Source organism: Bombus bifarius, unplaced genomic scaffold (assembly GCF_011952205.1).
Source record: "Bombus bifarius isolate JDL3187 unplaced genomic scaffold, Bbif_JDL3187 scf7180000008008, whole genome shotgun sequence".
Taxonomy (NCBI): Eukaryota; Metazoa; Arthropoda; class Insecta; order Hymenoptera; family Apidae; genus Bombus; species Bombus bifarius.
Window position 1 is genome coordinate 4,539,016 of NW_022884386.1, and position 22,983 is coordinate 4,561,998.

A 22,983-nucleotide genomic window follows, 5' to 3' on the forward strand; every position below is an offset into this window, starting at 1 on the left:
AGGACCAGTAGCTCGGAAGCGATTAAAAGATACGATTACGCTTCTTATGATTATTTTTGCTTTTTAACATGAACACTACATTTAATTAAATTCAAGGTTTTTCTCGAATCTATATCATTCGTTACGCGTACGATCATATTATATATATGCGAATAAACTGCATTAGAAACGCGAGAGGAGACGCCATTCCAGACTGAGAGTCATGGATGAAACAAGAATTTCTCGCAAGTGATATAGCGAATCAATAAATGATCTACGATCTACGATCTATTTACAATAAGCTTCCCCACCACCGTCGGTCGAGATGGCGCACGTGGGTATGTCCGGACAACAGTACCTCGCAGCCATGCATTTGAGCGGCCGAAGTGCCAACAAATGAAGTAAAGCTTCTTTTATCAGTCAGCCACAACCGCTTGAGCGAAACAGTTGAGTTCTGGAGTCGGTGGTGCATTTACCGTGCGAAGCCCATTCCGTCATTTTGTTTTTCCCCGGGATCTCTACCTCTGTGCACCTTTCCTTGTACAATTCTCAGAACGCTGGATCGAACATCGATCACAGTGTGCCATCGTGACACGACGAAGCCAACTTTTTATTTCGGCTCACGTAGCACGGATCGAGAAGAGTCCCGTACAAAATCACACGCGAGTTCAACAACAAGATCGAGCAGTGAACAATCAGAAGTGGCAAGGTTAATCAAGTATCAAAGAACAATAAACACTTTTCAAGGAAACGTGGACACGCTGGCGCAAATTCCTCAATACATCGTTACTACGTAAGTATTAAGTCAAGATAAGAGTTTATTCGTTCTTTTCCTTTTTTTCTTGTTTGTTTCATTCTGTCAAGCCTCGATACATATTCTCTATCTTTCTCCTATCTTTCTGTTAGCAATACCGTTTAGTTTCCATGATAGCGAATAATCAGCACGGTAGCACAACATTACACGCGTCGAACATAAAAAAAAAAAACCAGTAATTTAGCATGAACTGATAGCGACGTAAACCACAATGTTTTCAATTGTAATTTAAAAAATGTGTATTGTGCCAAGTATCTATATGCATCTTTGATGATAAATTATCGTTTCTAAAAATAAGATTTGGACATTTTTATCGAGATATCGATAGTATCGTGTATACGGCATAGCGTCCTGATTACATGTAATTGGTATGAGATATGCTCCTGTAAACATAAATCTTTCGTTAATTTTCACTACCTCTAGCAATACATGGTTGCAAGGTTTCACAAAAAAGGGTGCCCTCTACATAGATTCTAGAGAAATACTGTAAACGGCTGTTTTCAGCATTTTTGCACGCATGTAATTTAAATCCGACGACACGTGGACTTAGATTAATAGTAATACAAGAACTAAGTTCCTCGTGTCGTTAATGATACTATGCTGATCTCGTATATTAAATTTCATATGCTATCAAAACGTCTAGACCAAGAGCAACGACTTAAGAGAGTAGCAAGACGTAACTATCAGTTCATGAATATCTTCGTATATTATCAGTTAACGAACGACACTTTGATCAATATCGGTCATATAGTATCTTAATGCTTAATGAAATTTACGATTAACGGTGAGATCGATAAGCTTTAATGCGTCAATTCCGTAACACGATGAAAAATTAATTAATTTCTTTGGTTATCCGTTTTTAGACGGATTCTAAATTCGACGTTCTATTCGTGTGAATAATAAATCATATTTATTTTTCAACTTTAAAGATCAAGACTGACAGAAATAGGCAGATCTGACGTGAAAGTATCACAAGTCGATCCTGCACTTTGCCAATATCGTGGAGGATACTACAAAATTGTCCGTCAACGCCGAACTCGGTACGTGTCAAAATGAATTCGATGCGACTCCTTTAAGCGTTGTCTTTTATCGAATCATCAAATATATTCCAGATATGGTCGGTTTTCCGGACTCGCCGACTGAACCGGCACTGTCAAACGTGACTGTTATAAAGTTAAACGATTGCACGGATCGTAATGAGCATCTAGTAAACAAACCTAATGATAGGGAAGTTAAGGATCACGCGATTACTATAGAACGAGACAACATGTCAAACGGCAAGGATAACTATGCGTTAGATTTCGATAGTATGGAAAAAGCTATCGACAACAAACTAAACACATCGACCGACATTAAGGCAGAACCTGATATCGTGAAGAAAGTGGCAGGTAAGAATTTATATACTTACTGTGATACTTACAGTATTGACATAAAGAAAATGCAAAAAGAAAATCAATGACAATTTAACAGTTATATCTGTTATTGTACGTTCGAATGCTTAAAATATTACGTTCAAAAGGTCACGAGCCGTACAAATTTTATAGACATTTGTACCTTCTAATGAGAAATTGACGCGCTGTACGATAGAACGCATCACGAATGTTACTGCCGACGATGATAACGCAAAAGTTCATTTGTTTCGCGTGCGATTCCATTGAACAAGCGGCAAAACGGACATGTCGGAGAATCGGGCGAACATAAAGATTGAAACGTAACTTTGCGCGGACACATTCTTTAGATTGATATTAATGAAAATCCGTTATGTTAATTAGCCGCAATCGTATTGATAAAACAATCGCTTAGTCGATCAAAGTATTTACTGTATCGTATTGCCCACGGGAGCACAATGCAATAAAGGATATGTTGTATCGGTGTCGTAAAATGATTTATAAGTAACAGCAATCGTTCTACCGTGATAACCTTATTCGTTATTTCTTGTCTGCTCGCACGAAATAAAAAGATGAGTTTCGTGAGAGCGTGGAAGTAGTAACGACGCATTTCGCGATCTACATACCATTGACGACATCGTGAATTTATATGAATAAACTTTTAAGAATTCGTAACAAATGTAAAATATCGGAACTGCGCTGTGACTAAAGCTATACATGTGCATCATTCAGTAATTCGCGATAACATTTCAACGAATGGTTAAATGTCTTTGAAACGTCGTACGGTTCAGTGTGAGATATATTGATTTCTCGATAGCGGGTCTGAAAAATCCTAACGGCCAAAAGAACAAAACGGACATGTCACTGTCCAATCTCGGTGGTGGAACAATTTCAAGTGGAAGTTCCGTAGTGACCATCTCTTCCGTCGCAAATTCAGATCCTGATCCTGACTTCCGTAATGACACGGGCAGCTTTGGTAACAGACCATTCAGAAACGAGAAATGGTATCAGACCACCTTCCAAGTCGCTGTTCCCTTTTTCATCGCCGGGATAGGTACGATCGGCGCGGGCCTGGTGCTTAACCAAGTCAAGGTACGTTTCCTCTAACATTAATAAATGCTAAAAGCAGGTCGTCGTCTCAAATTCGATTATCTCGTACAGATAACGAATCTAAGTTCGATCGTAGTAATCGTAATAACGGAATAAATCACGTATTTTTCCGAACGCGAGTTTTTTTTTATCGATCATACACTTTAGTTTTATTTATCTGAAGATAATGTTAAACCACGTGGTAGCACTCCTTTCTTATTTGTCACACCTTTGCATTTTATCTGTCGTACATATGAAATACGATGGCCCAAGGGCAACAGGGTCGTAATCTCAAGAATCTTTTACATAAATACCTTCCTCTGATCCCACCCTTTCCCACCTCGTCTTAACCCCCTACTCTCTAGTAATCTCAACCCAACCCCTTTGGTACAAACATTCGCTATGTAAGATTTTATCGGCATTTACTAATGTAGAAATTCTTGAAACGTAATTTACATTCTTGGTTGCGTTCCATTTGTAAGAATATCCCGAGGAACGTAATCCTCTTTAATTAAATGTCGTCTCTGTTTTAGGACTGGCCAGTATTCTGCACCATTTCTCAATTATTCATTTTAATCCCTTCGCTATTGGGCTTGAAAGGCAATCTTGATATGTGCTTAGCCTCACGAATATCCACGCAAGCCAATTTGGGTAACATGCACGAGTTTCGAGAAATCGTGAAAATAATTGTTGGTAATATCGCATTGGTACAGATACAGGCGATCGTCGCGGCTGTTTTGGTATCGATCTTCGCGATCACAGTCGACGCTATAATGGAAGGCAGCGAGTACACTTTCAAATGGAACAATTGCCTATTATTAGCCACAGCTAGCGTCTGCACTGCCACGAGCACTTGCTTTATTCTAGGTAAAATTATTATAATTGATCGCAAATCAAATTCCCATTTATGGTATATATCTCAAGTTTGCAAACGTAATTTGTTGATTCATTACGTTACGTTACTATGCTATACCGTAAAAAATGCAAGTTAACATATTACTTAACATATTACTTCACTGTTTCAATGTTTGCATTAATGTTTCTTTTCTTATAGATTTTGTAATGATCGCCGTTATCATGATTTCATATCGATGCAAAATGAACCCCGACAATTTAGCTACGCCTTTGGCTGCCTCCTTTGGAGACGTCATATCAATTAGCGTTCTATCGACGATAGCATCAGGATTGTTCGACAGAATGACGCCAGAACCATGGATCTTATACGTTATACTTGGCTGTTACTTTTTAATTTTACCATTCTGGATCTATGTGGTTCTTAAGAATAACTATACTAGAAATGTTTTAACATCTGGATGGCTTCCTGTTTTATCGGCCTTGTTTATCAGTGGGTTCGTATCACTTTCAATCGCCGTTAATAAATTTTGACTAATCTTAAGAATAAATTTTGACTAGTCTTAAGAATAAATCACACGATACATCGTTGCACGATTCTGTCGTTCTACTGTTTCAATTTTACGTTCTAATTTAGATTTGGCGGTTTGATTCTTGATCAAGTTGTTGACTCGTTCGATGGATTCGTGATCTTTCAACCGATCATAAACGGAATTGGTGGTAATTTAGTCTCTGTGCAAGCATCTCGAATCTCAACTACATTGCACCAGACAACGATTATGGGAATTTTACCGCCACACTCGAAAATTTTCATCAGTCCGTGGAAAGCGCTCTTTAGAGGCTGTAAGTGATGCAACAATAACTAATTTTACGCTGTTACATGCTTTTTCGCAGCTCGACGATTACATAATAATCTTCACTTTCTTGTTCTTTAGCGCTGTACGCGAAAACAGCCAGAATACTCATTTGCATGGCGATTTTCGGTGAAATAATTTTTATTTTTGTCGCCGATTATATCACAAAGGGAACGTCCACGTTACATATATGCTTTGTGATTTCTTACATCGTCATGGCCGTTCTTCAAGTAAGTATATAATGCCCGTTGATTCGAGTGTACTAATGAAAAAGTGAAAGGTTTGTGTCACAGGAAAAAAATTCACGATTTTTGTTTCGCAGGTTATGCTGTTGCTCTACGTGGCGCATATCATTATTCACGCTATGTGGCAACACAAAATCGACCCGGACAATTCCGCTATTCCATATTTGACGGCATTGGGCGATCTCTCGGGAACAGTATTCTTAGCGATAGCATTTTGGTTCCTCATAAGTATACATCAAGAGTACGGAAAATAAAAGACTGGTTAAAGTAACAAGATTGACAAGCAATTTTTATTGCGTGTCAAATTTTTCTTAGAAGATGTCATATAATTTACACGGCGTAATCACGTCGATGTAATGGTGTACGAATGAACGAGACAGTAGGAGACGAAGATTAATTAAGAGAGTGAGCGTTTCGTGAAAACGGGTACAATACGTTATTACGGGACGATCTGATTGATCTGAAACGGATAAAACAGCAGGATTGTTTCCCTCCATTAAGAGACGTTCTTAATGGTACGTTACTCGCGTTAATTAGTTATTATACGCTGAACATAATAGATTAAAGAAATACGTCACTGTTCTTGAAATAGGTACACGAATAGGAAAAAAAAAGTACAATGACACTGATTCTAATGTAACTGGATCGAGCAAAGTGATCCATCATAGTGTAATTTATTATGATCTAGTGATCGTACAGTCTCAATTAGACGAAATAAACAAAAAAATAAAACGCTGCCTGTTGTACATATCGACTGACGATTACTTACAGTCACTAGATAGATATATAACTTTTTTTGTAAGTTTTTAATTATATTTAATCGTATGAGGCAGCAGAATTTAAAGTGTTTTAGATATATGTGCATTGTACTTTCAATGTAATTGTAATGAATACGTATAAGCAGAAGACCTAGTCAGTATTTTAACACTGATCGATAATTGTATTGCATAGGAAGATTATATATTAGGTTGTCCCAAAAGTTTCTTTCGTTTTAGAAGGAAATAATAGATGCGCAATATCTTTTGTTTTATATTATTTCATTGAATTATGTATGATCCATTTTGTTCTATTGGAACAAGATCCAGATTCAATAAAACAAAATGAAATTCTTGTTAGTATTAGGTTGTTCCAAAAGTCTCTTTCATTTTATAAGGAAATACTAGATGTACAATATTTTTTGTTTTATTGAATCTGGATTTTGTTCCAATATGTCTGATCCATTTTGTTTTATTGAATCTGGATTTTATTCCAATAGAACAAAATGGATCATACATAATTCAATAAAATAATATAAAACAAAAAATATTGTGGATCTAGTATTTCCTTATGAAACGAAAGAAACTTTTGAGACAACTTAATACTAACACATAATTTTATTTATACAATGGCGCATATCTTTTTAAAATAGAAATTATATTTGCAATCTGCAGAGATCTAAAATAGATAATGCTTTCTAATTATAGACTTATTAGTTCAAAATATTTTATCGATAGCAGAAATTTGAATAATCCTTTTAGTAGAACAAGAAAGTCATGATGTATATGTTATACATCAATGGATATGTTTAATGTTATATAGGTTGCAACTATGTTTTGATATTTTAGAGCTGGAAATAGTAAAGTAAATGATCGATATACAATAATATTCGATAGTATCAAAATAATATATATAGTGTATTTTATAAAAACTTGCTACGATACTCTTGTAAAGATATGTAATTGTTATCTTAAAATGAATTACACCAAACGATCTAAGCAAACTGGAGATTCGTAAAATGATTAATGTAGAATAAAGTAATGTTTTGTGTTCCTCAATACTTTCATAGCAATCTGTGATTTAAAATGATATCTGTAAAGAAAATGTACATGCAATTGCACCCCTGAAATAAAACTTTGTATCTCTAAAATGATGATTTTTATTCCAATGACCAATATTTTAGTTGAATTTAATGAAACTGATACGAATACTTTGCGTTATCTTATGTTTTACAAAATTTCCATAAAATTGAGGTAGAAAAACCATTTTCTGTACTTTCTTAAATACTAATAAAGCTATATTAATGATGTACTAATAAAGCAAGTTTATTACAATTTGCTGTAATTGCAAACATCCCTTCTAATAAAGTGAAATATAATATATCTATACAGAAGTCTAACCTACTCAAACCATGTAAAATTCACACATATTTTGCAGGTATATTATCTTGTACTCTTCATTATTTACAATTTTATAAAGTTTTAAATAACTCATCATACGCCATTTAATATAAGAAGATAGAACTTTCGTAACGTGTCATGTTCTATCTCATAAACATCCAAACAGAGTTTTGATTGAACAATAAATTGTGCACAGTATTAAGGTTATGTCTCTTTGGCGCAAATTTCAATATGATTATTCAAAGTAAGTCAAAATATCGCATAATAATTACAATTACGTAACAGTCATATAAACAAACAAATAAAGATAGTTTTATTACTGTGCTGATAGAGTTATTACTGTTACACTTATTATTGTTACATAGTGTATGCTATACCGCCATGGTATCAAAACATAAAAGTAGCGCGAATTTAGCAAATGAGAGGATGGAATATAATTTTGTTTTCAAACAATCCTAATTACTTATTTTTACGTATTAACTCAATATTATAAAAACTTAGATACGACAAAAGATTGATATATAAACATGAAATCTTAGAAAGTACTTTAATTATTTAAAACACAAAATCTGAACATCATACCTCTTTCAACGAAATTTTAAAAGTCACTGACTAAAGCGTATGACTATTAACAGACTAAATTATTTCAAATTCGTGTAATTATACGTGTAATAGAGTATTAAAAACTTACGTATTTTTTAGATATGATCTCGAACTTCATAAACACCAGTGTATCATTCGATTACATATAATAAAAATTCCAAGTAGTTGCAAATTTATGATTTCAATCGAAAGAATCACATTGATACGTTCACAGATATGTCTTATATGTAACAACAATCCTCCGTTAAAAGATCAAATTTCTTCTTCTTTTTGAGAATTTCGTAGTAGCAGTGACGCAACCGCGTATAACGCGCCGAAGGAACGCACTCTTGCGCATACAATGGAGCGCATACATTGGTCATCCTTGCGCGCGGCACCTTCAAAACGTATAAAGGATGGTTGCATCGCGTTCACCGAAATGAAAGTTCTACCGTATCCCCGTGCGAGTCCTTACGAACCTTCGCAACTGGGTTTCTGGTCAGGTGGGGTACGTAACAAGAAGGGGGATGCTGGAACCACGCGCGACATTCTCCCGAGACATTTAAACTGGAACAGTTCCTGGTCGTGTTTAGAAGACACTAGACAAATCGTTTCGGAATTACGTTTTCACGCGGGTGTTCACCAGTGTGTAAGCAACTCAACAAGCGGAACGAAACTGAACGTCAGTGGTCGATATTTTGCAAGTGTTATTCACAATGTCGATGGTGAGTGTTACAACGATTACCAATTTATTATTCAGATACTTCGTCGGTTTTTTATGCATATTTATAACATGACCCTGTGTAGAAATTTTATCACGAAATTCTACGAAACTTGATTACTGCAATTAAAAGTATAAATAAAATCGTGCCAGAGAGCGGTGTATGCACCAGTGGTAGATATTTTCATATAATAAAGCGAAGGTTCCGGGTTTCCATTGTTCATTGCTTCTACATTTAATTGGATATAACACTTGACTGGATTAATTGATGGAACACTGATTGTTGATTAAGGTAATTCATGTTTTTCTATGGCTGACACAACATCGATACACAATAAAGATCGTCTTGATTAATGTTAATCACTTTCTTTCGCGTGACTCGATCAATCATCGCAATTATTTAATGTGTAATACTTTACGTGTTTGTATGTAACAGGTACTTTCTAAAAGCAAATACTTGACGATAAACCATTCTTTCTATGTACATCACAGTTCTACAAAAGCATTCGTTTCCATTTTCTCATTCTTTTCTCTCACGTTTTCTATTTCTTACAATGTATCTCTTTCTTTGGAGAGTCATTGGAAGCACATATATGTAGTGTTTCGCAATTAAGGATTTCTATAAAAAATATTACATCCAGTGCATACAAGTGTTTGTATCGGCGGTGAAAAATTTTCCATCGTAGCTATTGCATTTCGTTTCGCTGCCTTACAATGGGCGCAGAATTAATAGGAGCCACTTCTACTTGGCGAGTGAAGGTGAGCGGGAAGGAAGGCGAAAGGGTGGTTTGACACGCATCGTCGAACACACGAATGTCTTTAACTGCTACTATCTTGGCGGAATAAGGCTCTTGTCAAGCACAAGTGCACTCGTTCTATGTGAAGGTAATGAAAATGTACGATCTAGTTTCAATCGCGATATAGTTACATATTACATCAGGACAGGAAGAATATACGTGTTTCTGGATTTTTCTTAATAAATCTTGTTAACCAATAGCATTCCATTAATAGAAAGTAAATATTACATACCAGCATGATTTTCAATTATTCGTTGATGATGCTCTTGCCAAAGCAATGGCACAGTTCGTTGCGCTGGTTCGCGAACCACCAAGCTCGATGAGAGCTATAGATATGCAAGTTAGCCAATATCGTTGAATAACCGTTTCATGAAAGAAGAAAATAGCCCTATCAATTGGTCCTTCTATAATAAGGCATAAAAAGCAGAAATGGAGCAGCGTTTCACTTAAAATATGAACACTATTTGGACGTTTACTTTCTACGAACGTTCGCATTCGAATGTACAACAGAGTGACGAAATCGTGAATAGATATCTATGTAATCCCTTGCAAGACGCGCTGTGTACGAGTCATGTATGAGCGAACCAATTCACAGTCATCTATTGCGTACATCTGCAAACACACACAGATAAACACAAGCACGCGAATATAAAGAAACACATACACACATAAACACGTACAAATTATGATACGCGTCGAGGATGTTGCTCCTATGGTCGCTTTCAGATTCTCTTTTAAACTCGTTTGATGTATGAAGCATTCGTGTCCAAGGATAATTGTTTATTTCAGTGGACATTGGTTCGCATGATAGTCGGCCCCGTAACATTCGATCCGCGCGTCTAGTAGTTTGCCTAACACTACTCGATGATATATATCACAATAACGATGATATACGACACAAGACTGCAAACAAATCACTACCGCGGAGACTCTACTTACGTCCTTATCTTGTACATATCCGTAATAAGATATGTTCGAACACGTTAGCTACGGGCTGTGATTATCGTTTACAAGCACCAGATTATCTGGCTATATTAGGCAGCACTGTGACGAAGTATACAATTAATTTTTGTCAGAGAAACCAACGGAGAACCTGCGAGATCATAGTTCTATCTATTTCACTCTCAGCAGGACCCACCGATGGCGTCATCGTTTCGTAAATGCGGTTTAACATTTACATTTCGTTCTTTCGGTCATCCGGGTTGGTAGAGCGTAGAAATATTAGCCACAAATACCTTGACCTACTTTTATATTATCATTATAGGAAGAACAAGTTTAATAGTAAAAGTAAAATAGGGTCCTTCAAAATATATATATACATATATACATATATACATATCACGATGTTTGCTACTCTGCGGCAAAAAAACAAGGAATTAATTCCAAATATGTTTTAAATTCAGATTCTAACAAGAGAAGTTCGTGGTAAACGCATGAATATCCGAGAATTTTAATTACAGATGAAAGTGGTGGTCTTCTTAGTTGCTGTTGCAGCAACCAGAGCTTTGCCGCTCTCAAAAGTGCACGTGAAATTTATTTCTCCTCCGCACATTTATGAGCACGGTATTACGACAGATGGTTAGTTCATAAATGTAATTACGTACTATATCGTTAAAAATCTCGCATTATCACAAAACAACATTAATTCCTATCTGTCAGGGGATCGGACGATAGATCAGACGTCTTACGTCTCTATTGGGAGAAGAAGCACAACAGGAAACCCTACAGAATTTGGTACGATACTCCACTCTGATAAGTATAAGAGTCTAATACGTAATCCAATAATTTAACGAAGTGAATATATTCGTTAATTAGGATCTAATATTAATTTATAATATGATGTATACTATAATAAATTAAGCATGTTCTCACAGGACAACGATTACACAATAAAGGTAACGTTGCACCATATATAAAACCGGAAAATGCAGAATCTCTGTGGCCGGTAGGCGTTTTCATTCCACCAGTGGATATCAATGATCTTGGTTACAGTTCGCGAGAATCAAGACATATGACACCTGACTTTTCCAATGGGCTTGGTGAGCGATACATTTGACACGCAAGAATACACTAGAAGAATGCAAGGATATATTGGTTTGCTTTTAAAAATAAAGCGAGAGACATTCGTTTTAGTTTGAATGATATTTCAGGATACCACGACCCGTATCTATTGACCGGTGAGGAGGCAATGCTCGCTGTAAAATACCTTTATAGCCAGGGCGAGTTATTTTACGATGATATTCCACATGAAAGAGCACTGCTGAAAAACCAAGAAGAAAGGAGGCGAAACGGCCTTCATGGTCACATATTGAGAAGTTTGAGGCCTACCTCGCCATTCTCTAGAAAAGCTTAATGTAGAGGAATTTATTAACAGTAATGTTATTTATTTATGAATTGACTAACGGACGTCGCATGTTGGTAAAAGAAAAAGATAAGGTCTTTTTAGTATCAAGCAGAAAGTGTGTCCCATCTTTATTTAGTATAATTCGAAACAAACAACTTCTTTGCTTCCTATTTTGAAATTATTCAACATAAAAATAATTACATTTTGTCTTTTTACGCAGTCCGCACTCAACAATCTTGCAATTGTAATGTACACAAATGATCGTGACCGTTATTAATTACAATAAAACACTGTACTAATCACCGTACAACTTTCCACAGAAATTTGTTATATAAAACATGTATACCTCGGTTTCTTATAATTATAATACATAAAATACGAAGTTATAAATAAAATTAGAGTATATTTTTACAGATTTCTCGCTCATTTAAGCTTAATAACAAATCAATACTGGCTATACTTGCAAATTGGCGATATCAAGACATGTACAAATACAAGGAACATTTTATACAATAATATACATTCGATTCAATTCCAGCATTCTCAAATGAACCATCGTAGTAAAACGGAAAGCGTTGTCAGAATCAAACCATTGGAGATGCTTGATTTCGTCGTTCCATTGCATAGATCCCCGAAACAAAGGCACATATACACCTTTTTGTAGTTCCACACGGTAAACGCACATCGTTCCTCACCGTCGTCAGGTCCACGTTGGAAACAAAGCCTTTGCGTGGCGGTACCATATTCTATACGATACAATATTTCTTATAAAACAATTCTCAATATGTATATCTAAATGTGTATCCATCGAATGTTTACCGTTATTTAAACCGTGTCGTTCAATTATTTTGCCGCACCAACCAGATGCGCAAGGGACAGTGTCGACACCTTTTTCCATTTCAATCGCCGTCGAGTTCATAGTGAAAGGATCCTTACAAGATCCTAGATCTCCTCTTGATCTACAATTCACACATCTTCGCAGAAGTCCTAAAATGGAGCACTTATAAATAACACTTTTACTTTCGTACACAATCCGCAAACGCTAACGAGATCGTTTCTTTGGAATCGTTTCCGAGGATCATGAATAGATACGTTTTAAATTAAGGAAAAAGAAGAAACACCACACTTCAAGGAAAGGATGAGCCATTTCGGTATGCGGTGAAAGTATGACATTGTCCACTATGTATGTACGTATAGATGCGATCTATGTTATGCATGAAACTCACCGGTTACGCCTTGAAACAGAACCAGACAAAGAATCGCGGAGAGTACGAAAACCTCTGTCCTTAACTTCATCCTATCGCGAATTTGTTTGCAAATACGTTTACTTTTAATTGAATTTCTCACTCATGAACTGACATAAGGAAACAGGAACGACCAAACTCAGCCATTTTGAAACTAAACTGTGACTACGAGAAACGGACACGTATCCCATGCAGTTGTCCCTTCCACTGCCTCCTTTCACTTGGTTACCTGTAAGGTCATCGTCTGTTAAGAAGCTCCCATAGGAGAAATCGTTCGAAGAATAATAACTCGGTCGGTAAACAGCTTGCACAATTCTTATCAACTGTCTGTTATCGGTCAATTCGTGAATCATGAACCTTAATATATAAATGGTGTTTCTTCTTCTTCTTCTTCTTCTTCTTTTTCAATTGTATCTTTCTTTGGAACAACTGTGTCGAATTTATCTCTTCGTCTACATGTATAAACCAGACCACTACAGTAACAAAACGAGCAAAGTAGAAATATGAAGCCTAGATATCCCAGATGACGCAGAAATTCTATAAAAAGTAGAAGATGTTGTAATTAAACGTCCAATGTTTTACATAAGCATTATAACTGACTGAACAATTTAGTTTTAATTTTACCTTGGGTTACTAATCTTGCCTTAGATATAACAATGACTTTTACTTGCATCATGTTAACGTTATCGATGTAGCACGTGTAGTTACCTTCTTCGTGAGTGGAAACATCTGATTGTATGTAGATAGAAAAATGTGAAATACCATAAAGTACGATGTGTAATTTATCTCTACTTAAAGTACCTATCAGATAAAGCGTTCCAAAAGCGTCTACTATCACGCGAGCTTCTGGATCCAATTTGCGAAAGGATCGTCGGACACCCCTTTCCAATGTAATCGAATCCTTCTTCCACGATACTTGCGCATCCATAGTTGACCTACGATGTTTGAATTTTGAATTTTGTTACAAACAGTACTTTGCTAATTTCGCTCAAACATTAAGTTACTCGGGACAAACGATCGTAAGATAAGCTCCTTCTGCTAGTACGAATCGTTTAATGTACTTGAATCTGCGACCTTTTACTCTTTTCACGCGGGGACATTTTTTGCATGTTTCCTTTAAAATAAATATCGGCAAATGACGCACCGCACTACTAACAGCAGGAAATTCTTCTTCGAGTAAAATTGCTCTTAAACCCGTGTTATTATGAATAAATATTTGTTTATATTTCAAATTTATCTTTTCTAGATAAAAGGCAAGTTTGCTTACTTGCAGGGTAATGAAGGAGATCTTCGAAAAAACTTAACTATGGATGAATCGCTCTTGTTGGCAATAGTCTGTAATCATAATGTGGTAAGTGATCGTCTCCAGTCTCATAATTCGTCCTTCTTACCGCATTTATTTGTCGTTTTAATTGACAATTTCCAACACTCGTCTTATATCCTCGATTACGTACACAACGTTCGCATGGACCCCACGGTGCCCATTCTGAAGTGACTTGAAGCAGTATTCCAACCTCTCGAATTTGAGCCAACTCAGACATTTGTGAAACCTAATGCAAATCGCGCTCGATATATAAACACGAAAAGTGTGAACATTTGATAAATATTTGGCATTTAATATTGAGTAGAATAGTAGAATTAATGATGATCTCACGGCAAATCGTGTGGTAACTGATGCCAAATATATTTCACGATATTTCTCCCAATCAGTTATGTTCCCTTGTTCTTTATACGAGACTCCATGTTCTTTGAAAATTGCTATCATCAAATAAATTTGTCCAATTAATTATATCTAAATATTAATTCTATCTAGATAGTTGGTAAATTCAGTGAGATTTCGATTACGTTCGATTCTATAGTTGAATTTATTCTCTATCTCCTGTCCTTCCTCACCATGGCATAAGTAAATACCAGCGTCTGTTACTGCAATGTCTTTAATTACTAAAGAAAGATCTGGAGTAGTGTAAATCCTATTGAACGACGCGTTGTTGTCCATCCCTAATTGAATCTCTTTTTCAGGAGTCTCTCTATATCGATCTTGATGGTACCAAATTTTTGACTGCCTCTCTTCCTTGTCATTGCTATCTTGTAAAACGAATATAATAACAAAATCTTTCGTTTTTTTTTAGTCAGTGAAATAGTATTTTATACCAAAATCGACATTCCATCACAACAATTGTATCGATCTCAGCGCTTATAAGTAAATATTCATCGTTCTCTTCCGACGTTACTAATCTTTCCTTATTCCTACAATATTTCGTAGGTGCCACGGATTGATCAATTGAAACAATATTATCCGTACTAACTGATGAAATTATTAATAACAAAAAAAAGTTTATTTGTATCATATTAAGTGAGCATTAATGTTAAAATAAAACTGCTAAGTTCAGAGTATACATTCTTTAAATAAGTTAGATATCCTATAAATAATGTTATACAGGTATATATAGACATAAATAATTTCGTTTGTCCGATTGATTTTACATAATATCGAATCTCTTAAATTTCATTAAGCTCTTTTTCAATTTATCGTACAACATGTTGCGCTTAATATAGTGTACATTTAAAAGGTTCCGCAAGATTTATTTCAGTATTCGAAGGTGCTCGCTAACCAATCGCAGCATTTGGAACGATGGAAAAGAACCGCTAACGAAATTCACCGCGAAACGGACGAGCTCGACGAAAACACATACCCATGATGCATCATTGATAGCAACATGGCGGAGATGATTGAAAGTAAGTTAAAGTTAACTTATTCTTCATAAAATTAATATAGCAAGGATTAATTAAAAACAAAAAGTAGTTGCACAAGTCTAAGAAATGTTTCAAAATTTATATTATTAATGTACAAGATCTTTCTGTAACACGTTGATGATTTTAGAGTTAGTGTTTCAATTGCGCTCAGAAAGATCTGGTTTAAAATTTCAAAAATGACCAATACACAATTCAAGCGGGACAATGAAGATTTTTACCGTTTAAGATTTCATTTACTAAACAATACTTCAGGGACAAATACTTGACAATATATTTTGTGGTTTTTGTAATATCGCTTATTCTATGACTTTAGTTCTAATGCGATAACTATACATACTGTTTACCAAACTACGTACAAGTTTGGTTATGTCGACAGCTAAAAGCAGAATGATTTTCCCCGTTCTTACTAAACTCTCATTTTAAATAATTTTTATTAGCAGATTTAGAAAAAGACAAAGAAAAATATATTTTATATTTATAAATGAATAGTCTATTATGAATTATATCTAATATTAGTGATAGTTTTATGCATCAATTTTTTTTATAAGTTATGAATCTTCAAAGAGTTATGAGTAAAATATTATGAAATATAATTTACAGACTCTTTGAAAATAACATAAAATATAAGTGCATTAAAAAATAGTTTTTATAATGATGACTGATTATATCTTTGCATATTTAAATAGTAACCATAAATGGACTTGACAGATTTGTTGCTTTTTAATCGTGAAAGGTAAATCTTGATCTAAAAGAAGCAAAACCAAAATCACTATTGCTGTATTTTATGCAAATATTCTTTTCTTATGTATAAATAATTATTTTATCTTAGGTGAATCTGCTGAAACACTGTTATCTATAAAGAATGGAGGATATCCGTCAATTGATGAGATCAAAAGTGAAGTGATCGATGATGATACAATGGATATGGATGATCAGCAAATTTCAAATAATTCAACAGACTCCCATATGGACACTGAAGAATCTGATCCAATTCCTGAACTTGGCCCTGCAGCTTTAGGTTTACAAAGAGTAGGTAGCCAACCTCCACCAAAACCAAATCCTCCTAGCCAACCAGTTCAAGTTTTAAATCGAAGGGGAATGCCAGCGAGGATTAGAAAGAAAAACAAATTGTTTTATGATGATATATTAGTTAACCATCCTCATCATAGGTAAATATTTAACATTGTGAGTATGTTTATTAATATAATGTATATATTAATTAATATCACCTATTTTTTAGAATTAAAAAAGATCCGTCACATCCGGATACAAAACATTCTCCTAAAAAAGTATCTCGCCCATCTCCTGCAAAAAAACAAAATAGAATAACCAATGAGCCCAGAAAAAATAATAATATATTAAGTCAACCTGTATCATCTACAATGACTCCAATTAAACAAGAGAAAGAACCTGATAAACCAATGCCACCTTCATCTCCGGATCGTAAAATTGGACAAAAGATTGGTATGAGATTAAGAAATTTATTGAAATTACCAAAAGCACACAAATGGGTTTGTTACGAGTGGTTTTATAGTAACATTGATAAGTATGTATGAAAAAAATATATTCACATACATGTATAATTTAATGTAGTACAATTAAAATATTCTTTTATGCAGGACTCTTTTTGAAGGAGACAATGATTTTATGATTTGTCTGAAAGAATCGTTTCCACAATTAAAAACTCGGAAATTAACACGAGTTGAATGGTGCAAGATAAGAAGAATGATGGGTAAACCACGAAGGTGTTCACAGTCGTTTTTTGAGGAAGAAAGACGAGAACTAGAAAGAAAGAGACAAAAAATTCGAATGTTGCAACAAAGAAAGGCTGCTGATATTAATAGTTTCAAAGATTTACCACCAGAAATACCATTACAATTGGTAATAGGAACCAAAGTTACAGCAAGACTGAGAAAACCACAGGATGGCTTATTCACTGGAAGTATTGATGCTGTGGATACTAGTAATAACACTTACAGAATTACATTTGAACGCGCCGGACTTGGAACGCATAGTGTTCCAGATTATGAAGTACTGGTATGTGTATATCTATTTTGGAGCAAAGAAGCACATTGTAATCTTATATTATTATGTATTTATTTGTTATTTACAGTCAAATGAACCACCGGAAACGATAAGTGTAGCGTCATTTGCACAGAAGTTTAGACCACGACATGTACAATATGTACCATCTCCACCATATGCCATGAAATTAATGTCACCGCGTTTAAACAGCGATCCTTTAATATCGAATGCTTCTGTATCTTTACCAAAGAAATCTCATATTGGTGGAACAATGAATGGTTATCCTTTAAAATTATTGGAATTTATGGTTAAAGTAAATAAAATATTAGCTGCTAAGAAGGTTAAAATAAAAAAATTAAAAGAGATGAACAGCGAGGCAGAAAAAAGACGTTCGTTTGGAGAACTGTTGCCACCAGATTTTGAAAGAAAATATGCAGGGTAAGCGATTATTATACTAATCTCATATGTAATATTTGGTGAAAAATTATTTTCTTTCTTTATTGATATTTATAATTTTAGTATCGTAGTTGAATTGGAAAAGATGAATACCGCTTTGCAAGATTTTCTTAATGACGTTCAAGAACTTTGTCAAGAAATGGCTCCGGAACCTAGTGTTGCAGCTATGTTAGCTCCTTCTCATCTGCGTGAAAAATGTAGACAGGAAGCTGCAGATATGATTGCAAGACATAATAGTGTTAATGACAGGGAACCCGGAAAAATGTCTCAATTAGTAACAGATTTAACAGCTCTTATGCTTCAAGTAAAGGTAATTTGAAACATTATCCTTAATGTGAATACATACTGTTTTATTGTTATACAATCTTCTTTACGTTTTAGAGTTTATCTGATTCAGATCGTAATGCATATGAATTAAAAGTGCTACAAGGCACAATGGAGCAAATACGTGCAAAATTAAGTCCACAAAATCAACAAGTTTTTCAAAATTGTGTTGAAATACACATGCAACATATACAATTAGGTTTGGGACAAAGAGGTGCTTTAACGCCATTTATGGCCCAAAGAGCTTAGCAAATATGAAAGTAATTTTCATTAATACTTACAAAAAAATGTACAATACTGAAGCAAATATCAACTATAATATTACAATATTTTATATGAAAAAGTCCAATTTTATTTTATTATCTTTTTTGTATAGGGCATATCATCATTAAAGAGCACCTATCTTATTAGGATACAAACATTCTACAAATGAGTTTAGGATAATGCGCTGTGCTGTTAATTGCATTAAACATTTAAAAATGTTCACGTTTAAAAGATTTACCTGTCAACTTTGCGATTTTTACAATACAACTTTGCAATAATTAATTAAATATCTATGAATTATTAAATCAAAGATAAACTAATATGGCTATTGTAAATAAAGCGTGGCATTTTGCAGTGGCAGCTTTCATTAACTTTATATAGAAATTTATAACATTACATCATCACAGTAGGAATGAAACAAATTTTTTATTTTGTAAAAAAGAGCTTAATATTTTCTGCTTATAGATAATTCCAAAAATTAATATATAATTAATACATTAGTATTTTGAAAAATTATTTTCAATAACTGTACATTAGGTATATGCACAAATATGGCATTGCCAATTGTAAATACACTATAAATGATATAAAATATGGATCTTTTACATTTGTTTTATTATACTAGCTACCAATTTTTTATTTATATCGAATGTTTTACTTTGAAAAATTGTGAAATGTTTAATATAATATGGAATAATTTATTTATAATATGTGAGTCTACTTAATGGTCCTATTTTTAAAATAGTTACCAATATATTGAATTAAGAACATCGATTATTAAAGCTTATCTGATTCCAAATATTATGTTGTCATAAATACAGTTATATGAATGTTGTACTTATTTTTCAAGCATATTATATTTTTAATAAAGTAAATGTAAATTTGATGCAGTTACACATGCAATACTAATATAAATAATTCAAATATGGACATCCCTTAAACTTTTTTTTATTATCTGTAAATAGATTATTGTTCCAAAATATCACAATCCTTTTACATTTTTTTTTATCTTCAACAAAAACAATTATTTCGTTAGATGATGAAACAGTCATTACATTAAGTTATAAAAGTGGAAACTATAAAATGTTTTATATTCAAGAATAAGCCAAGAAATGTAAGTTACGGGCTTACCACTTTTAGATTCTATTTACATGAATTTTTTATATGTAAATAATTTTACGTTAGGAAACCTATATTAAGCATGTAGATAATATTCTATAGATATAATTCTGTATACATACATAACAAAAAATTACTTTAAATAAGTTATGGTATTTATATTTATAACATATAATAATGCAAAGAAAAACTGAATTTGAATATGTATACATTTAGCTAATTACTCGTACTTGTTTTTGTTCTAAGTACTTGCAATAAAAGTAGCAAATAACGTATATGAACTTCAAATATTCTAAGTCTTATATTTATTTGCTTCATATACATATTATATTACTTATATTACATATTTTACTGATACCATAACGTACTTTTCGTACAATAAAAAATATGTATAATTTATACTAGTTCCATTTTACATTACATTCTATATCAAGTCAGGTAAAAGTATTACAATGAATAGGTGTAACGTAAATTGTATTGTAACGTGTATTATGGTTTTCAAAAATTCATCAATTAATAGTATTTAACATGATTTTACTATATTTATTTTTCAATAATATGTCATATTATTTAGAATTGCTATTTTTTTCTTATTTTTTATGTTTATTGAGTGTTTCCAATAATATATCGGCGTCTTCATCTGTTTTTACTCTTAATAATACTGGTACTGGAGGTGGTGTAGATTCAGGCATTGGTAAACAAAGTAACATTATTGTGTTTTTGTTCATACGTTTTGTTGGGATACTTTCAGTTAATAAAGTATTGAGCAATAAATTTCCCAAAGACGTTTCTGCACGTACTAATAATTGTGTTTTTTCATTTGGAGTTGGTTTTAAGAATAATGTTCCTATACCTCGATCAGTAAAATTACCATCTTTTTTAACAAAAACTTTACACCTGTAAAAAATGTAATACATTGCATTACATTCAAGTTTTAATCTTAAATTAATACATGCCCCGCTTTCTTTATGGTTGATAGAAAATGTTGAACGTACCTTTGTTCATATATGGCACCTTCTTCTGTTACTGGTTTAAAATCTGCTTTTGGTGGTTCTTCATTTTCATCATCTTTTCCTTCATCCTCAGGTTCTCGTGGCTGTACTACTTGAGCTCCAAATGTAAATGGTTTGGTACTGCAAAGTTACAATATTACTAAAACATTTTTATTATACTCAAAATTTTAAATAAATTACCTTCCAAAACTAAATCCAGTTGATGTATTACTCGTAGCAGAACTTTGACCAAAACAAAAGGTAGCTGTATTTGTTGTAGCAAAAGAACTAGTAATAGTGGTATTAGTAACAATAGTAGTAGTAGTAGGTTTTGAATCTGATTTTGTTTCTTGTTCTTCTGATTTATCAGATGCAGTAGGTGGCTTACTCAAAAATGGATTTTTTTCAGAACTTGTACTTCCAAATATGCTTTTGCTACCAGATTTTTGATCAATACTATCAAAAATAGATTTAGGCGAGCCTGAATTCTGATCTGTACTAAAAATAGGTTTACCAGTATTTACAGTATGTTCAGATTTCTTAAATATAGATTTAGAAACTGGATTAATATTGCCAAAAATTGATTTTTCAGGTTTCCATTCAGCAGATTTTAATGGTGCCTTTGCATGTGTTCTTCCAAATGGAGAACTCTCAATATTTTTGTCTGTATTTGCAATTTCCTTGTTATCACTACACTGTGCTTGTGTTGACCTTTCAATCTCACTTCCATGTTTAGCTTCAATTTCCTTAAGATACCTTTCATAATCCTTAAAAATTGGAGTCAAGATACAAAATGGATTTGCATCAACATGAGTTTTAATCCATTGTGCCACACTTTCATTTAACCCTTTTAATTTAGCAAAATAATCAGTGGACTTTTTGAATATATTTTGTTCTTCCTTATCAGAAGTACTATTTTTACTAATGAACATAGTTGATGAAGTTTGTATTTCTGTATTTTCCCTCTTATTAGTTCCATTTTCATTAGTTTTTGGAGTTTCATTGTTTGATGACTTGTTTACATTCGTAACTGTCTTAGAAGCCATATCATTAACACTAATATTAGTATTATTATTAGCTAAAAAGCTAAAGGGTGAAGCACTAGTTGAAGTTTTTGTTTTAAAACCTGTAAACGTACCAAATACATTTCTGGTACTACCCTGAAAAATATTGTGAAAGAAATATATACACATACGTATACACATATTGTAAGGTAAAAAATAAGGAAATGTCAGAATTATTTACTTCTGAATTTTGTAGACGTCTCTTAGCTTTTTTAACAATACGTTTTTCCAATACATCATCAGAAGCTTTTTTAAATGTTCCTGCTTCTTCAGGTTTTTCTTCCTCATCCCAATTGTCATGATTCAGGTCTGTAGACGCAGCCCTCTTACCAGCCATTTCTATAAACATATTTTACAAATATACTCAGCGCTGCCTTGCTTATATCCTTTTTTCTTATGTAAAATCAAATAACAAAATTAACCTTTTTAACTAATGATGTAAAAATCAATATACATTTAATAGATAATAAGATTATTTATTTTACAAATTGACAAAAAAGTTCTGTATATTATATGTTCATACAACAAACAATTCTATAGAAGTTGGAAGTACAAAAAATTGAACGATTCATTACTAATATTATATTATATTAAATAATCATAATACGATTAATTTTAAGGAAAATGACATGTTTATGTTTAAATATATGAAAAAACTTGCAATATAACCTCACAAACTGCCAAAATAGAAGATATAAACTTTTTAATATAACTGAAAAGTAAATTAAATTATATCATAATATTTACCAAAATAAATGTAAGTCTATAAAAAGTTTAATTGAAATAAATTTACTATACTTGTATTGCAGTATGCAATTAACATACACAAGCAGTCGAACAAGGTTTAACACTAAACTAAACACAATTTTCAAGTTTGCGCATGCGCATTTTTTCAATCTCGATCATACTACACATATATA

The 22,983-nt window shown here is 33.3% G+C and overlaps 6 protein-coding genes and 1 long non-coding RNA gene across 13 annotated transcripts in view; 3 read left to right on the forward strand and 4 right to left on the reverse strand.

The window, feature by feature from the left end:
- LOC117206710 overlaps positions 1-10,363 on the reverse strand; it is a 39,027-nt gene extending 28,664 nt beyond the window's left edge. Inside the window, exons 1-3 of the long non-coding RNA XR_004487425.1 lie at positions 10,158-10,363; positions 9,710-10,089; positions 8,069-9,555 (exon numbers count right to left, since the gene is read on the reverse strand). This is a non-coding gene — a long non-coding RNA (uncharacterized LOC117206710). The remainder of the gene's footprint in view (positions 1-8,068; positions 9,556-9,709; positions 10,090-10,157) is intronic.
- Positions 366-5,953, forward strand: LOC117206703 (solute carrier family 41 member 1-like). Of its 2 annotated transcripts, XM_033446265.1 has the most exons (9): positions 366-772; positions 1,723-1,833; positions 1,906-2,181; positions 2,999-3,273; positions 3,804-4,137; positions 4,325-4,619; positions 4,760-4,965; positions 5,058-5,206; positions 5,299-5,475. In XM_033446265.1, the coding sequence occupies exons 3-9, from the start codon at positions 1,908-1,910 to the stop codon at positions 5,473-5,475; spliced, it is 1,710 nt and encodes a 569-aa protein (XP_033302156.1). In that variant the 5' UTR covers positions 366-772; positions 1,723-1,833; positions 1,906-1,907. The 2 variants fall into 2 exon arrangements, with proteins under 2 accessions (XP_033302156.1, XP_033302157.1); XM_033446266.1 differs by lacking the exons at positions 366-772; positions 1,723-1,833 and having other exon boundaries at positions 1,908-2,181; positions 5,299-5,953.
- LOC117206706 lies at positions 8,550-12,232 on the forward strand. 3 transcript variants are annotated; one of them, XM_033446275.1, is made up of 5 exons: positions 8,550-8,684; positions 10,938-11,055; positions 11,137-11,211; positions 11,352-11,516; positions 11,628-12,232. In XM_033446275.1, exons 1-5 carry the CDS (start codon positions 8,676-8,678, stop codon positions 11,828-11,830), a joined length of 570 nt encoding a protein of 189 aa, XP_033302166.1. In that variant the 5' UTR covers positions 8,550-8,675; the 3' UTR covers positions 11,831-12,232. The 3 variants fall into 3 exon arrangements, with proteins under 3 accessions (XP_033302166.1, XP_033302167.1, XP_033302168.1); XM_033446276.1 differs by lacking the exon at positions 8,550-8,684 and adding an exon at positions 9,433-9,565; XM_033446277.1 differs by lacking the exon at positions 8,550-8,684 and adding an exon at positions 10,401-10,531.
- LOC117206707 lies at positions 11,924-13,265 on the reverse strand. Its single transcript, XM_033446278.1, has 3 exons — positions 13,048-13,265; positions 12,641-12,808; positions 11,924-12,567 (listed from the first exon to the last, which is right to left on the reverse strand). The coding sequence occupies exons 1-3, from the start codon at positions 13,115-13,117 to the stop codon at positions 12,365-12,367; spliced, it is 441 nt and encodes a 146-aa protein (XP_033302169.1). The 5' UTR covers positions 13,118-13,265; the 3' UTR covers positions 11,924-12,364.
- Positions 13,266-13,367: 102 nt separating this feature from the next.
- On the reverse strand, positions 13,368-15,181 carry LOC117206709. Its single transcript, XM_033446279.1, has 7 exons — positions 14,911-15,181; positions 14,720-14,823; positions 14,457-14,615; positions 14,333-14,400; positions 14,070-14,252; positions 13,690-14,000; positions 13,368-13,602 (listed from the first exon to the last, which is right to left on the reverse strand). The coding sequence occupies exons 1-7, from the start codon at positions 15,059-15,061 to the stop codon at positions 13,424-13,426; spliced, it is 1,155 nt and encodes a 384-aa protein (XP_033302170.1). The 5' UTR covers positions 15,062-15,181; the 3' UTR covers positions 13,368-13,423.
- A 479-nt stretch (positions 15,182-15,660) lies between these two features.
- LOC117206701 (protein lin-9 homolog) lies at positions 15,661-19,495 on the forward strand. 2 transcript variants are annotated; one of them, XM_033446264.1, is made up of 8 exons: positions 15,661-15,801; positions 16,649-16,988; positions 17,060-17,365; positions 17,439-17,856; positions 17,933-18,282; positions 18,364-18,610; positions 18,682-18,884; positions 19,001-19,495. In XM_033446264.1, exons 1-7 carry the CDS (start codon positions 15,783-15,785, stop codon positions 18,871-18,873), a joined length of 1,872 nt encoding a protein of 623 aa, XP_033302155.1. In that variant the 5' UTR covers positions 15,661-15,782; the 3' UTR covers positions 18,874-18,884; positions 19,001-19,495. The 2 variants fall into 2 exon arrangements, with proteins under 2 accessions (XP_033302155.1, XP_033302154.1); XM_033446263.1 differs by having other exon boundaries at positions 18,682-19,495.
- Positions 19,496-20,284: 789 nt separating this feature from the next.
- Positions 20,285-22,932, reverse strand: LOC117206704 (nuclear pore complex protein Nup50). 3 transcript variants are annotated; one of them, XM_033446268.1, is made up of 5 exons: positions 22,811-22,932; positions 22,245-22,402; positions 21,201-22,159; positions 21,003-21,140; positions 20,285-20,904 (listed from the first exon to the last, which is right to left on the reverse strand). In XM_033446268.1, the coding sequence occupies exons 2-5, from the start codon at positions 22,398-22,400 to the stop codon at positions 20,598-20,600; spliced, it is 1,560 nt and encodes a 519-aa protein (XP_033302159.1). In that variant the 5' UTR covers positions 22,401-22,402; positions 22,811-22,932; the 3' UTR covers positions 20,285-20,597. The 3 variants fall into 3 exon arrangements, with proteins under 3 accessions (XP_033302159.1, XP_033302161.1, XP_033302158.1); XM_033446270.1 differs by lacking the exon at positions 22,811-22,932 and adding an exon at positions 22,486-22,506; XM_033446267.1 differs by lacking the exon at positions 22,811-22,932 and having other exon boundaries at positions 22,245-22,412.
- Between the last annotated feature and the right edge of the window lie 51 nt (positions 22,933-22,983).

What these genes read in the sequence shown, in the direction of transcription:
- LOC117206707 (XM_033446278.1), bottom strand. Translation starts at nt 13,117, where the DNA reads ATGAAGTTAAGGACAGAGGTTTTCGTACTCTCCGCGATTCTTTGTCTG. An exon ending in TCTGTTTCAAGGCGTAACCG is followed by an intron (nt 12,809 to 13,047) that starts GTGAGTTTCATG and finishes GCTCCATTTTAG; the next exon opens with GACTTCTGCGAAGATGTGTG. An exon ending in ACGACACGGTTTAAATAACG is followed by an intron (nt 12,568 to 12,640) that starts GTAAACATTCGA and finishes TGTATCGTATAG; the next exon opens with AATATGGTACCGCCACGCAA.
- LOC117206703 (XM_033446265.1), top strand. Translation starts at nt 1,908, where the DNA reads ATGGTCGGTTTTCCGGACTCGCCGACTGAACCGGCACTGTCAAACGTG. An exon ending in TGGTGCTTAACCAAGTCAAG is followed by an intron (nt 3,274 to 3,803) that starts GTACGTTTCCTC and finishes TCTCTGTTTTAG; the next exon opens with GACTGGCCAGTATTCTGCAC. An exon ending in TCGTCATGGCCGTTCTTCAA is followed by an intron (nt 5,207 to 5,298) that starts GTAAGTATATAA and finishes TTTGTTTCGCAG; the next exon opens with GTTATGCTGTTGCTCTACGT.
- LOC117206704 (XM_033446267.1), bottom strand. Translation starts at nt 22,412, where the DNA reads ATGTTTATAGAAATGGCTGGTAAGAGGGCTGCGTCTACAGACCTGAAT. An exon ending in GACGTCTACAAAATTCAGAA is followed by an intron (nt 22,160 to 22,244) that starts GTAAATAATTCT and finishes AATATTTTTCAG; the next exon opens with GGTAGTACCAGAAATGTATT. An exon ending in GGTGCCATATATGAACAAAG is followed by an intron (nt 20,905 to 21,002) that starts GTACGTTCAACA and finishes CATTTTTTACAG; the next exon opens with GTGTAAAGTTTTTGTTAAAA.
- LOC117206706 (XM_033446275.1), top strand. An exon ending in AGGAAACCCTACAGAATTTG is followed by an intron (nt 11,212 to 11,351) that starts GTACGATACTCC and finishes ATGTTCTCACAG; the next exon opens with GACAACGATTACACAATAAA. An exon ending in TGACTTTTCCAATGGGCTTG is followed by an intron (nt 11,517 to 11,627) that starts GTGAGCGATACA and finishes ATGATATTTCAG; the next exon opens with GATACCACGACCCGTATCTA.
- LOC117206709 (XM_033446279.1), bottom strand. Translation starts at nt 15,061, where the DNA reads ATGGACAACAACGCGTCGTTCAATAGGATTTACACTACTCCAGATCTT. An exon ending in CTTACGATCGTTTGTCCCGA is followed by an intron (nt 14,001 to 14,069) that starts GTAACTTAATGT and finishes CAAACATCGTAG; the next exon opens with GTCAACTATGGATGCGCAAG. An exon ending in GGCAAGATTAGTAACCCAAG is followed by an intron (nt 13,603 to 13,689) that starts GTAAAATTAAAA and finishes TACTTTTTATAG; the next exon opens with AATTTCTGCGTCATCTGGGA.
- LOC117206701 (XM_033446263.1), top strand. An exon ending in TTCCAGATTATGAAGTACTG is followed by an intron (nt 17,857 to 17,932) that starts GTATGTGTATAT and finishes TGTTATTTACAG; the next exon opens with TCAAATGAACCACCGGAAAC. An exon ending in TTTGAAAGAAAATATGCAGG is followed by an intron (nt 18,283 to 18,363) that starts GTAAGCGATTAT and finishes TTATAATTTTAG; the next exon opens with TATCGTAGTTGAATTGGAAA.